This window comes from Hemicordylus capensis, chromosome 2 (genome assembly GCF_027244095.1).
Source record: "Hemicordylus capensis ecotype Gifberg chromosome 2, rHemCap1.1.pri, whole genome shotgun sequence".
NCBI lineage: Eukaryota > Metazoa > Chordata > Lepidosauria > Squamata > Cordylidae > Hemicordylus > Hemicordylus capensis.
This window is the reverse complement of record NC_069658.1, coordinates 427992476-428010636: the sequence shown is the minus strand read 5'-3', so window position 1 is coordinate 428010636 and position 18161 is coordinate 427992476. Positions and strand designations below refer to the sequence as shown.

The 18161-nt window shown below is 45.3% G+C and overlaps 1 protein-coding gene across 2 annotated transcripts in view; it reads right to left on the bottom strand.

Moving 5' to 3' along the window:
* Positions 1 to 18161, bottom strand: part of TAC3 (tachykinin precursor 3) — a 40840-nt gene that overhangs the window by 13701 nt on the left and 8978 nt on the right. Inside the window, exon 2 of one of the 2 annotated variants that reach the window (XM_053289589.1) lies at positions 16693 to 16848. In XM_053289589.1, the coding sequence (XP_053145564.1) occupies positions 16693 to 16806 (114 nt within the window). In that variant the 5' untranslated portion in view covers positions 16807 to 16848. The remainder of the gene's footprint in view (positions 1 to 16692; positions 16849 to 18161) is intronic. The other variant, XM_053289588.1, reaches the window with a different exon arrangement.

The following is an 18161-nucleotide window of genomic DNA, read 5'->3' as shown; positions in this document are numbered from 1 at the left end:
CTTCAATAAGAAATTCAGTCTTAACATTCAATTCGTTCCCAGTCTATCTAACATGAGTAGCAAAATGATTTCTTCTCCAGTGATGGCTACTGTTATCTTTTCACTCCCATGAGCTGATTGTTTGAGCATCAGTCTGGGCAGGGTTGGCAATGAGGCGATCAGCAGAAGGTCAATTGAGGCAATTGAGGGCTATCAGCAGGAGGTCTAAAGGGTTACACAGCTTTGATTGTCTATTGAAGTATGAAGATAAAAAACTATTAATGCAGAATGCGGTGGCTATGCTTCCTCCAATGATCATGTTTCTAGTCCTCCATTGAGCCTTCTCCCCCAGTCTTACCCAAGATGCCCCTACCTCTAAGTTTCTATAGTACTTTTTCAATAATCTGTGACCTTCAACTTTCCTTCCACAATCTGTGACAAAGCAGAGGTAAATATTGCATAGTACTTAAATGTATTTAAATGTATACTGCATCATTTGTGTCGTGTATCAAAGCCAGGATTTTCTGCTTGTAGGATTTGAAATATTTAGCCCCATAGTGTGTGGGTGCTTTGCAAAGGACTTTCCCCCCTCTCCTGTGGATATTTTACTATGGGAGAAGCCCAGGAAACTTGCAGATTGGGACATGGGGACATTGATGAAGCTCTGGTGAGCTTTTCTGTCATGATGGCTAGATAAACCAGGAGCTGGCACTGCTTCACTAGCGTAGTGATATGGTTTGCAATTTCCAATCCCATTTTCTCCCTGCAACCAGGACTCAATGGAGAAAGAAGTGACAGTTTTGAAGAGCCAACATTCTCTTTTCCACCTATCATGCAATGTCCCTGTGCATCAACCTGCCCCATCTTGTTACTCCCTCTGGTTCCAGCCATCACAGCTTCTTTACAACAGAGTCCCCAGGAACCCAGGAGGAGAGGGGGTAATCATAGTCATGGAAAGGCCCTAAATTTAGCCTGCCTGCACTGCACTTCCTAACGGTACTTACAGCCCAATCCCCTGTGCATATTTACTTGGGAGAAATCCCCAGTACTACTGGGCTCATTCCCAAGCAAATTAGTAGTTCTGAGGTTGCAGAATACTGGATGCACAGGAATTCAAAGGCTCTGTGCTGTAGGATACAAGAGAATGCCCAGTGCACAAGGCTGCAGTAGAAGTCTTGGAGGTGGGAGAGAGGTCATTTGTTCCGCTCCCAAGCCAACAGGGAGAGAGCGCTAACTTGGTACTGGTATAAGGGCCAAGCTATATGTGAAACGTAAGTTTCAACCCAGAGACGTAAGTTTGGGCGGTATAAAAATGTTTTAATAAATAAAATAAATAAAACACCAGAATGTTTAATTCTGAGAGAGAATCTGCTCCTTCCCAAGAAAAAATCCAGAATGTAGCTTTTCAACCAGCCTTATGTATGTATAATCTGTGTACAGTGTTACAAAGTTTGAAACTGGCTACTATGCAACAACAATCTTGGAAAGAGGCAATCTGTGAAACTCTGTTTATTTTTAGTTTTTTACATTTCTATCCCGCTCTTCCTCCAAGGAGCCCAGAGCGTTGTACCTGGTTATGTTTACCCTCACAACAACCCTGTGAGGTAGATTAGGTGGAGAGTTCAGTGACTGGCCCAGTCACCCAGTCAGTTCCATGGCTGAATGGAGGTTTGAACTCAGGTCTCCCTCGTCCTAGTCCAGCACTCTAACCACTACACTACACTGACCCTACTGCACTACACTTTGCTTATCGAACTACTCCTCATTCCACTACAGGAGAAGCACCTTTTGAACTGCTGAGAGGATGCAAACCTAGCCCCCAAATCATCCAATAACAACTGATATTGTTATTGCATGCATGGAGGCTGGAATCGGGCTGCCTGCTGGGCTGCGGTGCATGGGGGGGGAGCATTGGTGGGGCCAAGAGGGGCCACCGTCCCTGCTGATGCGGAGAGCTGCCACCACAGCCGGAAAAGGTGCCCTCTCGTCTGAACCACTTTTTAAACAGGGAATCCCCCTTTGCTTGTAATGGGGAATCCTTACTGGATTCCCCTTCACAAGCAAGGCAATCGAACCAGGTCAACCCAGTTCAACAGCACGAATCAAACATCACCAGTTCTAATGAACCAGTTAGCGGACCAGGCAGTACGATTCAAATTCATTTCTAATTCAAACTGAACTGCCCATTCTGATTCCGTACACACCCCTACATCAAATTACTTCTACTGCAAAGTTTTGGTGTGGAATAAAGACAGCCTTGAGTAGACGGTTGTGGTGATCATTCCTCTGTTCACTTTGGGATACACCTCTGCCAAAAACCAGAGGGTGCTATAAGGCCTACAAGTTCTGAGAGAATCTGTCCCTCCTGATACAAGTTCCTTACCTCCTGATACAAGTTTCATAATTCAGAATAATCAGAACAGATATTCAGTGAAAAAACACGGCCAGTTACATCTCTTTGTACAAGGTTTAAAATTGCCTTGAAGAAGAAAAAGTGTGATAGAAGGGGCAGCTCTAATTTAATCTAGTTAAAAGTGTGGCTGAAAGTGAAGTAATTTCTGAGGAGAAAAGCAAAATGTGTCCAGAGATCACGAGCAGCCAAAACCGGGTAATTACTTTGTAAGAGCTCTAACGCTGTGATAATTTGAGGCATGTTTTTGGACAGAAGGGATGTGACAGGAAGAGAAGGAGGGAGAGGGTAGGCATGGATTTCTCAGAGCTTTTTATCCTCCATGGATCTAATTCAGCAGGGATTTGACAAAAGCAGCCACTTAAGACTCCAGTTGCGTCCTGGCCACAGAAGTAATTTGGGCCGCATAAAGCTCTTTTTAACAGAGATGGGGGGGGGAGAGGAATCTGACTATTGAACTTCTTCTTTTCATACCTATGAAAAAATGACCCTTTTTGCATCAGATTACAGATCCACCCACATGTAGACAGCCTCTTCAATGGACTTGGCATATAGGGGGAGATTACTGAAGTATTAGCAAGCAAAAACCCAAAAACCTTGGGATCAAAGTGAAGAATCTCTCAATTTTCTGTGCAAGAACAGTACTTTACAACTGCGTTGGTTGGTGTGCCCACTGCATCCCTTCCAAAAGAAACTGGTAGGGATGTGCATGAATCTATTTTTTCAATTCAATTTGGGCATAAATTGAATCACTCCTGATTTGATTTGTATCCAAATCATCCCCCCCACCCCCCAAATCACCCCATATTTGATTTGGATTTGATTTGATGCAGATTCAGATCAATTCGAACCACGGATAAAGGTCCTAGGGGCACAAAATTTGGGTGGTTGGTAGGTCCCCATGGGTGCCACCTACCACCCAAATTTCAAGGCAGTGGGACACTTGGTTGATTTCTAATGATTTCATTTAGTTGTTACTGATTTTGTATATTTCCACCATAGGAAATAATGAGGATTTCAAATCGCCCTATCCTAACCCTAACATGGATCCCCAGCTTTAATTTTTTTTTTTAAAGCAAAGCTCTAGCCCTTGTAGAATTGGAGTTATGGAGCAAAATGTGTGGTCACTATTTTTCAAGTGTTTGGATTCTTTGGTGTATAATAACTTTTCCACATGATGAATCCCTATGAGGATTCATTGCACACCTTCATTTCTTCTGTTCATTTTGACTGTCACTGGGCAGTGCCAACTGTCAACTGCCATGTGCCAACTACACCCACCCACACATACCTGCAAGGCAGTGGGACACTCCGTTTATTTTTTTAGGATTTTTTTGAAGTGTTTAGATTCTTTGGTGTCTTCATTATACACCTTCATTTCTTCTGTTCATTTTGACCCCACTGCTCCATGGGAGGGGTAGGGAATTAGTGGCATCCCATGTGCCAACTACCCCGCCTGCCCCCCAAGCCACTGGGTACTCAGTTTATATTTTAGGAATTTTTGAGGTGTTTAGACTCTTTGGTGTGTCATGAATCCTCATAGGGATTCATTATGAGGAAAGGTTATTAGACACCAAAGAGTCTAAACACTTGACAAAATCCCTAGAACACAAACTGAGTAGTACTCCACTGCCTTGCTGGTACAAGGGGGGTATAGTTGGCACATGGCAGTTGACAGTTGGCACTGTCAACTGGAGTCACTGTCCAAAGGCAGTCAAAATGAATAGAAGAAAAGAAGGTTTGTAATTAATCCTCATAGGGATTCATTAAGGAAAAGTCATTATACACCAAAGAATACAAACACTTGAAGAACAGTGACCACACATTTTGCTCCATAACTCCACTTCTACAAGGGTGAGAGCTTAGTGCCTTTTAAAAATATGGAAGTTAGGCATCTGGGGAAATTAACAGATTAATTAATTTATCTGAATCTCAAACCCATTCAAATTGAATCTGGTGCAATTCAATTTGGTCCCAAATCTAGCCAATGGACCACAGGGGTGATTTGTTCTGTCTCCAAATCACCCAAATCAGCTAGATTCAGATACAAATCCATTTGTATCTGAATCGATGCACACATCACATCCCTAGAAACTGGAGCTGGACGCGGTCATTCATGCCCTAGTCACACTCATATTAGATTCCTGTAACATAATCTACATGACAGCCTTTGAAAAGTTTCTAGAAATTTCAGCTGCTCCAGAACAGGGCAACCAAATTGTCTGGTGTGAGAAATTTGGACCATACCACCACAGGGCACTTCCAGATGTGTTCCTGCCATCCAGATTCCAGTCCTTGCTTTTCCATGTTGAGTTGCTAGCGAAACTGAACTGCTACAACCACACCAATCTTTGCACATTTATGACACGAGATTGCATTCACACTAGTGGGTGGTCCATAATGTAAGAAGGAGTGACTGACCCCTTTTACCTGTGTTGTGAGGCATGTGTGAACCAGCTCAAGGTCAAGCCAGTTCGCCACTGAACAGGGCCTGTTCAATGGCTTGCCCTCAGGCCCAGTTCAGTTAGGCTCAACATCGAGTTGAACACGCCCTCCCAACCCCCACAGGCCAGCTCAGGGGTTCAAGTAGTAAAATTAAAAAAAATTAATGTACCGCCCAGGCCTCCAGGGGCTGCTGCCATGGCGGGGGGGGGGGGCTCTAACAATCTCCACTCCCCATGCTGGCCCCTCTGGTTTTTTAAGGCCAGCTCGGGTCATTTACGGGCCTTTGTGGCCCTCTGCCTGCTTGCAGTAGCCATTTTGAAGGCTGCTGTGCATGCACACTGGCCATTTGCATACCTGGGTCATGCATCAATACACTATTAGTGCTAAATCCATATTAAGGATATTCACGTAATCAGCCTAACATAGACATGCATATGACCAGTATGCATGTGTGGCGGCCTTCAAAATGGCAGCCGCGAGCAGACAGAGGGCCGGAAAGGCCCATAAATGGCCCAAACCACCCTAAAAAGACTAGGGGGAGGCCAGTGGGGGGAGCGAGGATCATTGGAGCCTCTTGCAGCCACGGCAGCACCCACCGGAGGCCACTGGACTGGGCTGTAAGTTTAAACCCTCCACCTTTGAGCCGAGCCCAAACCGGTTTAGCCTTGAGCCAAACTGGGGTCCGAATCGACATGCACAGAACCAAACTGGGCCAGGTTTGATTCTATTCTGGTTCTATTCGAACTGAACCGGGCTCCCCGATTCCATGCACACCCCTACTGTGTTGTATCTTGACATGTGCAGATAATATAGCAGATACTCCTGCATGCACCTCCACAAATAATGTTGGGGGCAAATGATTGTGCCATATTGACACATTGATCCACAGCTATTCTGGTGTCCCCCCCTTAACCCAAAAGCTGTTAATTAATATAGCTCAAATACAATGTAAGTTCTAATGAAATACGAGTATTGGCGCCAATACACTATTAGTGCTAAGGAAATTATCCTTCCTTTTGATCCCACAGAACTGGAAGGGGCAGTGCAGCTGGAAGGAACCTGAATCTGCCTGAAATGGCTTGAGGGGCATGGCACTGAAGGAATCCCAGGAGCATGCCCAGTTTGTACAGTATTAGCATCAATACACTATTAGTGCTAAGTCCATATTAAGGGTATAAACACGCACAACCTAAACCAGGCTAGGGCAGCCCAGCCTGGTTTAGGCTGCACATGTGAAGTGCCAGTAGCGAGGTTCCTCCCGGCTCTGTTCCTGTGCCAAGACCCACTTGCAGAGTTTAAGTGAATCTGTGGTTTGCTTAACCTCAGCGGGTGATTGTCTGGGTTAGGCAGCTTCTCCCTGGCCCAATACCATTTTCAGCAGGGAGCCAGGGGGAAAGACGCAGCGGCTGTGACAAGTGCGGCAGCTACTCTAACGAGAGCATCCACCACGCTTGTGCCCCAGGGCACCCTGGGATGTGGGAGGGGGAAGTCCTTCCGCTCCCAGCGTTTCTCTTCACCACACCACTGCTCGTGTGGGCACACATTGTGGTGGAGGGGAGGTTGGTGACTATTTGTCTATTAGGGAAGGCAGGCGAGCTCCTTCCTTCCCCCCAGGCCTACCTGCCCTCCCCAGTGAGGTTGTGTAAAAGACCTCATAGTGTTAAGTTGCAAACAACCATGGTTTGTGTACACCATCTAGCGATACATATATCAGGTGGTATATAAATATGGTAAACAAACTACTTTAAAAAAAAAAAAAAAGATGGAACCATGGTGTGGTATGGCCTTCCATGCCCCCAGAAATAACCTCTAACGGTGTCATGTGAAAAAGAAAGGAAAGGAAATAGCACAAGTGTAGGAGTAGGTGTGCTCCTTTTCCCGGCCGGGTAGACCAGACCTCGATCGGAGGCCCGGTCTACCCGGCCTTTTCCTGGCCGGGTAGACCGGGCCTCCGGCGATCGGTGTCTTTTGTGGCGCGTGCATGCGCGCGCGCGCAAAGCGCCTTCATTCTGCAGCAGGCCTTCATAACGAGAGGAGCTCTGTCCGAGAGCTCCTCTCGTTTGTTAACAAAGCATTCCGGTGAGGACTCGGGCGGGCGGGCGGGCAGCTGGGAGGGAGGGAGGAAGGGCTGGCTGGCTGGCAGGCTACAGCGGCGGCAGGGGTATGGGTACTTCTTGGAGAAATCGGCTCGCGGCGGGGGGGGGGCGGCGGCGGGGGCGGCTGGTTTCCAGCGCCCCGTTAGTCTATTAAATACGGGCGCTGGACAGGGCAAAGAGGCGGGAGGGATAAGTAAGCCCTCCCTGCCCTAAAAGTAAGGCCCCCCCTTCGGTGCCGGTCCGGACTGCTCCGGACCGTGCACATCCCTAGTTCACTCATTGCCAATTGGTTTCCAAAACCAATTGCAAATGCTTGTCTTATTCCCTGGAACCCTAAACTAGGGATGGCCAACCTGAAGTCTCCAACGGTTGTTGGAATACAACTCCTATCATCCCCAGCTGCAGTGGCTGGGAATGATGGGAACTGTAGTCCAACAACAGCTGCAAAGCCTCAGGTTGGCCATTCCACCCTAAATGATCTAGGACCAGGATATCTCAATGAGCACCTCCTTCCTACTTGTGTGCTCCATTCAACACCTAACACCCTGTTGACTATCTTCCCACTATCTGCCATATGGTAGGCATGGCTTTTTTTGACTGTGGTACCTGAGTTGCGAAACACCCTCCCTAGAGAGGCCCACTCAACTGACGTGATGCTTCCATTCCATTGAGGAACTAAAACTTGACTTTAAAATAAAGCTTTCCCATCGGATTAACTATTTGTTGAGCCATTGATTGTTTTTAGTTTAGTTTTGTTGGTTGTTTTCATTTGCTTTTTATTGATTGTTTTAATCTGAGCTGTGAGCTGCCTTGAGGGTCATTGGACAGAAAGGTGGGATATAAATGCTTTAATAAAGGCAACACTGCTCCATAGCCAGGCAGATTCACCACATTGCTCAATGGAAGGAACAATATTGGCAGATAAGAGACTTCGGAAGATGATGTGTATGTACGGACCACAAGACACTGTGTCCTGGTCCAAACCTGAAACAGAATGAAGCAGTAGAATGCTGTGGTAGAAGGGTGGTAGGGTAGGCTGTTCCACTTCAGACTGCAGGTGGGGGTGCCATGTTTGAATGCTTCCCCCATATAAAAATTGCCTGCAAGTGAAAAACAAACAAACTATACATCAGGAATAAAGGTTCTAAACCCCGTCTACTCCTTGCTGTGCTAGTTTCACACTTGCAGGGAGGCGTTTTGTTTGTTTGCTTTTTTAATACAGAGGAGAGCATTCAAAAATGGTATCTCCCACTTGCAGGGTGGAGTGAAGTAAGCAATTCTGCCATGTTAGAACCCTACCACTTCATTCGGTTACAAGTGGATACCACACTTGTGTTTATCTAGATTAGGGGTGTGCAATTCGGATTTTTGGTGTTTTGATTTGGATACGAATGGAAACACCCCCGATTTGTTTTTGGGTCTGAATCTGACCCATCCGAATCACCCCAGATCGATTTGGATCCGAATTAATCTGAATATGAATAGATTTGGGTCAAAAAATGGGTCCCAGGCCAAAAGAGTGGGGTGGGGTGGTAGTGCCTAATGGGTGGAGGCTACCACCCAAATTGCAGAGGAATTGGGCAAAGGGCTGATTTTGGATGAATTTTTGAAGTTTTAGTGCCTTTGGGGCAGATTTGGGGCATAAAGTGGGATCTGAGTGTAGATTCTCTGGTACCAAATGAGATTTTCAATACAAACCATGAATCAACTCTCATTTGCTATCAGAGAATCCACACTCAGAACACCTCAGAAACAACAGAACCCTGTACCCCATGGGTTAGAAACCCATGGGGGTGGCTGCCACCCTCTGTACACTGCACCGCCACTCACTCTGGGCCACCCTAGTGCCCCCCAATTGCAGTTATGGGACTGCTAAAACCTATATGATTCCCTATGGAGAAAAACCTTAAAAGATGCGTAAACTTCAACAAATCACCAAAAACCAGCCCTCTGCCCAAATACTTTGAAAAAATTCTGGTAGCTTCCTTGCCCCCCCTTGGGCACTACCACCAACCCCACACCACTCTAGGCCACCCCGTTCCCCCTGACGTGAAGCGATACACCTGCATTATACGTTATAGGGGGGAAACCTTAAGGACACGTAAACTTCAACAATTCATCAAAAATCAGCCCTTTGCCCAATACCCCTGCAATTTGGGTGGTAGCCTCCATCCATTAGGCAATACCAGACCACCCCACTCTTCTGCCCCAGATCCCACTTTATGCCCCAAATCTCCCCCAAAGACATTAAAACTTCAACAATTCACCAAAAATCAGCCCTTTGCCCATTTCCTCTGCAATTTGGGTGGTAGCCTCTACCATTAGGCACTTAACATAAACTGAGTAGTACCTCACTGCCTTGTGGGTGGGAGTGGGATGTAGTTGGCATGTGTCAGTTGACAGTTGGTGCTGACGAAAAGACAATCAAAATGAATAGAAGAAATGAAGGTGTGTAATGAATCCTCATAAGGATTCACTGAGTGAAAGTTATTATACACCAAAGAATCCAAACACTTGAAAAATAGTGACCACACATTTTGCTCCATAACGCCATTTCTATAAGGGCTAGAGCTTAGCTTTTTTTTCTTTTAATGAAAGCTGGCAATCTGGGGAAATTAATAGGAGGGATCCAAAACTCAAATTGATTCAAATCAAATCACGCATGATTCGATTTGTACCCGAATCTAGCCAATGGACCACAGGGGTGATTTGTTTTGTCTCCGAATCACCCGAATCAGCTAGATTTGGGTACAAATTGATTTGTACCCGAATCAATTTGCACATCCCTAATCTAGATGCAGTGGGAAATGACATACCTACAGAAACAGTTGGCTCCCTAGGTAAGCTCATGCCAAAATAAGCCTGTCCATCTGTAAACTGATAGAGCACCTTTTGCTGTTACAGATGATGATGATTAATAAATAAATAAGATGGCTCCCTGTCCCCAAAGGGCTCACATTCTTAAAAAACACCACAAGATAGACACCAGCAACAGTCACTGGAGGTACTGTGCTGGGGGTGGATAGGGCCAGTTACTCTCCCCCTGCTAATTAACAGGATTAACATGGATATGCTAGTGGAATTATTTCCTTTGGGGTTTAATGCCACTGAGCCCCTGGTGGCACAGTGGTAAAACTGCTGCCCTGTAACCAGAAGGTTACAAGTTCGATCCTGACCAGGGGCTCAAGGTTGACTCAGCCTTCCATCCTTTCGAGGTTGGTAAAATGAGTACCCAGAATGTTGGGGGCAATATGCTAAATCATTGTAAACCGCTTAGAGAGCTCCGGCTATAGAGCGGTATATAAATGTAAGTGCTATTGCTATTGCTAAGTAAGTGCTAATGTGAAAATATTTAGGGTATTAATGTGGAAAAACGCAGGGTTCCCCAAATAACGTGCAATTCCTGAAGTTGCCCTAATCATGACAGAAACAACCCTTCTTGAGTTGTTTGCTTATAGCTCTGAAAATAAGAGATGGAAAATACGGCCTGATCTCCCTGACCATCTACTGTATGACCTCTTACTAGCCAGACACCCAATCTTTTAGCAGATTGGAGCAGTCTAAGTAGAGGGGTATGGAACACCCTGACCTGGAGTTCTCAGATTTGGGCGATCTAATTTTTGCCTCAGTCTACCTCCATGACCTTGAACAAATTACTTGGCCTTTTGACATCTTTAAAATGAGAAGGTTTGTGGGGTATTGGTGGAATAATATTCTCAATTATAAATAGAGGAGAGGAGAGGAGAGGAGTTTGGCAGCTCCAAAAATACCACTGAGCCTTTGAAGCTGGCCTTCTGAATGATCTTAGTAACTGCTTCACCTCATGGCACACTGACCACACAGATGTTTTGAAAACATTAGTCTCATTCAGAAACCAACCCTTTCCTATATGTGCAGATTCAAGGGCTTGGATATTATTTATATACTGTTTTTTCAACAGCAAAAGGTCACAAAGCAGTTTACATAGAAAAAGAAATAAGATGACATCTATTGATATCATCACAAACGACTGAAACTCCCATTTCAGACTCTTTAATGGAGAAATTGTGGCAGACCACGATTTTGTTCTCTGCAGGATGAGGAGGTTTATATCCTTGAAACTGCTTCATGGAAGAAATGACCAGCAGGCAGATCTTATATCAGTGGCATCCTTCTTTGAACTAACAGCGATTTCATTGTACCAGTCTTGCATCAAAAAGCAATGAGGGAAGCAGTGCCTAATCCTGAGAGAGAGAAAATGTATGGCATCAAGGAATGAGAAATGAAGTGTTTGTCTTTTGAAATATTCTTTCATCCTTTGTCCCTCAAGTTTATAGTCCCCACAACTATAAACTTGACTTCTGAAGACAAATGGCCAGTTTCTGTCAAAGGCTCCAGTATTCAGTAGAGGGAAGCTGCCGCCTCCTCCTCCTCCTCTGCTTTTTGAAAAGTTGAAAAAGTAGCTTATGATGAAGGAGGAAGAGGAAGAGAACCCCTGTTTCCAAAATCTAAGAAATATATCCGTCCCACCAGCCACTTCCTTGGCCACAAGTCATGTTCTCTTATCCAAAGACCTATGTGGCTTCTCACGTATTTGGGTTTCTCCTTTCACCCTTCATTGCCAAATTCAGAATAAAAAATGCTGTAGCTGATAGTCAGTACAGGTCATTATTCAATAGTCAGTTTATACAAAGTAATGTATGGATTCCCAGATAAGGAACATAGAATTTAATGTTATTTATTTGGCTTGTATTTATTCTAAAAGAACATGATGGACATAACTTGATGTAGGGAATCAAACCTTCTTTGCCCAAAGTGGTAGGTACACCGCCCCTCCCTGTACTGTTGATGCTCAAGAACCTCCTATGCGCACCACCTCAGCCACCACTTCCTTTGTTATGAACTAGGCCACCAGTTTTGCATTTGCTCATTAATTATCACTTCTCTATCCTCTCCTGTTCATGTAATCACTTGCTTTTAATTCAGTACCTTAATAGCAAGCAGAATTCACACTTGAGTCTCACTGTTCCATTGTTCCCCACTTGAGTCTCATTGTTCCATTGTTCCATTGAAATGAGAACAAAGGCTTTTAAAAAGAGAGAGACCCAAAAACCCACTTATAGCTGTTTCCTATACAAAGATTATGGATACCCCTTCCAAGCTGGAAAATCATGTACACCATCAAATGTGATGAATACCCACTTGTCTTGTTTACTGGGTCGATGTAACAAAAGGCTCAACAGTATGGTCTGAAGGCACATGATGCACTGTAGCTAACCAGGTCTGAATCCAGTAAGTGCCTAGATGGGAGAACACCCAGGGACCTCTTGGATGCTGCCTTAAGTTCCAGCATGGAAGAACAATGTATACATGGAATAAATGCAAACATTACAATGTATACTTCTAATATGTTACAGCACCCTCACAGAGAATGCTGGCTGCTGTCCTACACAGAGCATCTCTGTGCAAAATTGTTGCATGTGAAATTGACTTTATTCAAGAATAATTCAGGCATATCAAGAGTTGTCTTTAAACTCTGTTGTTCTTGCATAGTCAATGGAGCTTATTTAAGGGGTCAACTCAGTGTGCGGCAGCTGTGAAAAAAGGCAAATTCCACACTTGGGATCATTAGAAGGGAACTGAAAATAAAATGGCTAATATTATAATGCCTTTATACAAACCAATGGTGTGGCCGCATTTGGAGTACTATGTACAATGCTGGTTACCATATCGCAAAAGGGACATTGTAGAACTGGGAAAGGTGCAGAAGAAGGCAACCAAGATGATCAGCACTTTCCTTACAAGGAAAGACTACAACCTTTGGGGCTTTTTAATTTAGAAAAATGATGGGTAAGGGGAGACATGATAGTGATCTATAAAATGCATGGTGTGGAGAAATGGAGAAAGCGAAATTTATCTTCTTCTCTCATAACACTAGGGGTTATGAGAGCCAATGTGGTGTAATGGTTAGAGTGCTGGACTAGGACCGGGGAGACCCGAGTTCAAATCCCCATTCAGCCATGATACTAGCTGGGTGACTCTGGGCCAGTCACTTCTCTCTCAGCCTAACCTACTTCACAGGGTCGTTGTGAGGAGAAACTTAAGTATGTAGTACACCGCTCTGGGCTCCTTGGAGGAAGAGCAGGATATAAATGTAAAAAAACTAACTAACTAACTAACTAAATATCCCTTGAAACTGAATGCCAGGAAATTAAGGACCAGCAGAAGGAAGTACTTTCACAGAGCACATAACTAATTGATGGAATGATTTGCCACAGGATGTGGTGATAGTCCACAACTTGGGTGGCTTTAAAAGGGGCTTAGACAAATTCATGGAAGGCGAGTCTATCAATGGCTGGATGGCTATAGGCTGCCTCCAGGCTCAGAGGTAGGATGCCTCTGAATAACACTTGCAGGGGAGTAACAGCAGGAGAGAGATCATCATGCCCTCATCTCTTGCCTGTGTGCTTCCTAGAGGCATCTGCTGGGCCACAGTGTGAAGCAGGATACTGAGCTAGAAAGGCCTTGTATCCGATCCAGCAGGGCTATTCTTATTTTCTTATGCCTGGTAAGATTCATAGAATGAAGCACCTGGACCTCCCAATGGCCCAACCTTGCCAGGAGCAAAACAATGGGTTTGCTAAATCAAATCAAAGGTCAATCTAGTCTAGCATTCTGTGGCCAGTCAGAGACCGCTGGCCACTCACAACCAGGGCCAAGAGAGGTAGTCCTTGTTCCAAAGGGCTACTCATCAGAAGAGGGAGCAGTAGGAAAAATTAGCTTTCATTGCATTTTGTACAGGAGGCCCTACTCCACAAATCAGCATGATGGCAGATTTTTCTAGCAGCTGTTCAAGGCAGGGCCTTTTCTACTGTAACATCAACATTATAGAACTCATTCTCATCTATCTATCTATATAATTCTCTTACGGCTGACCCAAAAGAGAACTACGTCCGGATGTGTCTGGAGCATCTGGATGCCTGGAACCATTGCCTAGCGAGGGAGCGGCAGCAAGGGAGGAAGGCAGAAATCGGCAGAGTGGGGGGCAGGGCGGAGGATGGAGGAAGAAAGAAGGACAGCCAGAGTCAGGCGAGTGGTGGCGGGAGAGCGAGAGAGTGGGGGAACAGAGTGAGAGATAGAGAGTGGGGGGAGTAAGAGAGTGGTGGAGGAGAGTGTGAGCGAGAGAGCGAGCGAGAGAGTGGTGGGGGAGAGAGTGGTGGGGGAGAGCATGAGCGAGAGAGTGAGCAAGAGTGGTGGGGAGGAGAGAATGAGCAAGAGAGTGGTGGGAGGAGAGAGAGAGCTAGAGTGGTGGTGGGGAGAGGGGGGATGCCACAAGCTCAGTTCACTACTGCACAGATGCTCTTTGTGAGGTCAGCAAAACCCCCAAAAGTAAGTAAACTACCGCACAGATGCATTGATGCTTTTGAACTTTGGTGCTGAAGAAGACTTTTGAGGATACCATGGACAGCCAGGAAAACAAACAAATGGATCATAGAACAAATCAATCCAGAATTTTCACTCGAGGCACAGATGACCAGGCTCAAACTATCACACTTTGGACACATTATGCGAAGACCCAGCTCCCTTGAGAAGTCTGAATGTTGGGAAAGTTGAAGGAAAGAGGAGGACGACCAGCAGCAAGGTGGATGGACTGAATTGCGACAACAATGAATGTTCCACTGGGAGACCTTAAAGGCCAAGTTGAAGACAGATCATCCTGGAGAGAATCTATCTATGTAGTCGCTAACAGTCGATACCGACTTGATGGCACTTAATCAATCAATCCATCAATGTCCTCCCCAGTAGACTGACACTCTCATGAGAGTGCTAGTCCCCTGGCGTCAAGCTGCCACAGGGGCAGGAGTGTGGTTTCATCTCCATGGACTGCTTGGTTGTGAGGTGAGGCCTTGCAAGAACATCTTTGGTCACAGCAGGCCACTCCCCAGGATCCTTTGCCATCCCTCATATACATATCCTCTCCTAGGAAGTAATCGTGTTCCCTTCCCTTTCCTGAATAACAGGAAAATAGTGCCCCACCCAAGATAATCCCAGCCCTAAATTGTGCTTGTGTGAGAGACCTTTGTTGTGTTATGAGGCTGTTATGAGGGCAGAGAGCAATCGCTGTCAGAAGAGGGGCTTGCATAGCATGGCATTTAAAGGGATTTAAATGCCCTTTCCCTGCCGAGCATGGGCAGACCATTCCAAAAAGGCACGATCGTGCTTGGCACTCTCCTTGGAGATTATGGCCAATAGCTGCTGCCCTCGAGACATCCTGATGCCTTGCCCACACTCTGGAGATGCAAGTGCTACGGAGTTTGCTGGAATGCAGCCTTGGAGGACCAGGAAGAGGGAGGGGCTCCCCTGCCCTGAAACGGGAGGTTGCCGGACCATATTTGGACAAACTTCTATGATGTGATTCACAGTTTGACAAATTAACCACGGGTCCAGCAACCTCCGTTTTCACGTTACATGTGAATGCAACCACTCTCTACAGGATCCCCCCCAGGACAAATGTCCAAACAAACAAACAAACAAACTGCAAAAGATTACTCGACAGAATACAACATAGTCCTTATGATGTGGAGTTTCCCTCCACATGGGGAGATGAAGATATTAGGCAACCAAAAACTACACCACATGAATTTCTAATTGATCTCTAGGTTTCTGAACCTTGAATATACTAGCTATGTATAACTACATTTTCTAATTCTCTAAAACTTGGGCTGGTAACATTCAGATTTTTTAAATTAAGATTTTCATAATTTTAGTCCATGCTGTAGGAAATCAGCTAAAAAAAATGAAACCCAGAATAAAATCTCCAGCCTTACATTCTACAATCACACTCAAAGGATACCCTGTTTGCCCAACACTGGAAGCAAAACTATGAGGTTATTCTCACGACCAGGAGGAACCGGGCTAAGGGAGCCTAGCCCGATTCCTCCTGGTCGTGTGCTGCCACAGGAGCTGCACAGCTCCTGGCAGCAAACCCCACAAAACGCCCCTCCCCTTAAAAGAGGTTAGTGGACTGAGTGCTTCACTAACCGTTTAATTGATTGTGTGCCGCTGCACATGAGTAGACCCCTGACTGGGCGGCTACAACACGCCTCCTGGCCTTGGGGGTCACCCCGGAATGCTCCATGAACTCACAAAGGGCATTCTGGGACTTCCAGGGACCAGGTGGGCCCCGATCCCCACCGCACCTACAGGCTCAGTGACGGAGCCAGTAGTCACGTGGGCGGCTGATCTGGCCGCCAAGGAATGGCTCCCCGCTCACCACCTCAAGGCGCTTCACTTTGCTTGTGTGAAGCATATCATAAAGTAACCACAAAAATATGGGAAAACATCAGAATAAAGTTTCCAAAGTTTGAAGAAATGTTTGGAAAAATGCTTGGAGCTGGGTTCAGACATAACGCTAAACCAGGGTTTGTTTAGCTAAACTAATTAATTAATTAATTAATTAATTAAAAATGTTGCGTCTGAACCCAGCCCTGCCTACAACCCATGTTTTGTTTGGGGTTAGCAAACAAAAATCCAAAACCATGGTTTAATGTTAATTTGCATACCATAGTTTGTGCTGGGAACTATGGTGTCATAGGATGGTTTTATCCTATGTCTGATTTCATATGCCAATCATAAAACATTGCCAAGTTCACATTCATCTCCAAAGATTCAAGCCCCCAGAATCACATCAGGACACTGTGACGCGAAAATGTGAGTCATTCCATTCATCAGCCATTTCCCACCTTTTCTCTGATTTCCCACCTTTTCTCTGGTCATCCTCACCTTTGTCTGGATTCTGCTGGACATCTGTTGCTCCTGAGACTCAACACAGTAAGCATGACATAACTTTGCCACTAGTAAGGACAGCAGCACTATCAGCATGAGTGAGCTCTTCATCTTCTTTTCTTGATGGCAGGACGGCTTGAGAAAGGAAGCAATCTGTTAAAGGGATGGTGGAGGGAGAGGGTTCAGGAAAAGAAATAAAAATCAGTGTGGAAGAGGGAAACTACCATATGAAGAGGAAACATCAACACATTCTTCATGCTACAAAAGCAAAGTTGGTAAATAGCAAGCACTTTGTTATAATAAAATGTTTTACTAATTTGTGAAAGTGCCATTTGGATTTCATGCAAAACATATTGGGCCTACAACAGAGAGGCATCTCAGGGTCCCCACTGATTTTTGCCTCCAGGATGGTGCCTGGCCCCTCTCCCACACAGCAATGTTCACAGTGTGTATGCGGATACAACTTCGCTGTTTCCCATAGCAAACACAGAGTGGCAGCTCAAGACCTCTGTGTGCCTGAGGCAGGGTTTCAAATGCCGCCCCACCTTATGCACAGCCTCCTCCCCCTCTTTCCCCCTTTTAAAGGGCAGGCATATTGCAGCCTCACAGGTGCCCCAATAATCTGCTGCCTTAGGCAACCACCTGACTTCACCTCTTGGAAGGGCTGCCATTGAACTGAAATGCCCATGTAGACACATCTGGGAAATCTAGTTGGTCCAAAGTTCCCAGATATGTTTAACAGGCGTGTATCCACAAGTTTCTGTTATCCACTGTTTGCTAATGGTAACATCAGTACACACATTGCAAACAGGTTTGCTTTGGGAAGAATGTCACTGCCCACAAACAGTTTTCAAGGGGATAGAAAATGACATGATAGTTTCCTTCAAGTTCCACTTTTGTTTCCTTTTCACATTAGCCCTATTCAGACGTTATGCTGTACAAGGGTACAGATGTCTGTAAACTCATACATGTTTTTGTTGGAATGACTGTACCTACGTTTATTTTAAAAATGAAGCTGGGTACAGGTGCCTTAAATACACCATGCAGATAGGAAGCATACTGCTGTACCAGGGTTCAACATAAATTGTGAATAACTGTACCTCTGTACAGATCTGTACCTGTGTATGACACTTGTACGAGTATCGAACTTAGCTTGTGAATAGCGCTATTGTCACCTTTGCACAAATAGATTTTTCAGAGTTTTAGAGCATGAGTAAAATTAGTAAAACCTGTAAACAGAAAGGATACTGGGATGATTGCACCATGTGTAATAGTGGAGTGGGGGGGGGGGTGGGATACTGCCTGCCTGATGAAGTAACTCAGACAATGGCCGCCTTCAGACATAATGCCAAACCGGAAGCAACCATAGCAGAAGTGAACCCACAATTTTGTTACTGGGGCAACTTGAGGTTTTTCACATCAAACCTGAATTTGAACCTTTGGTTCCACTTGAGTTTCACCACCAA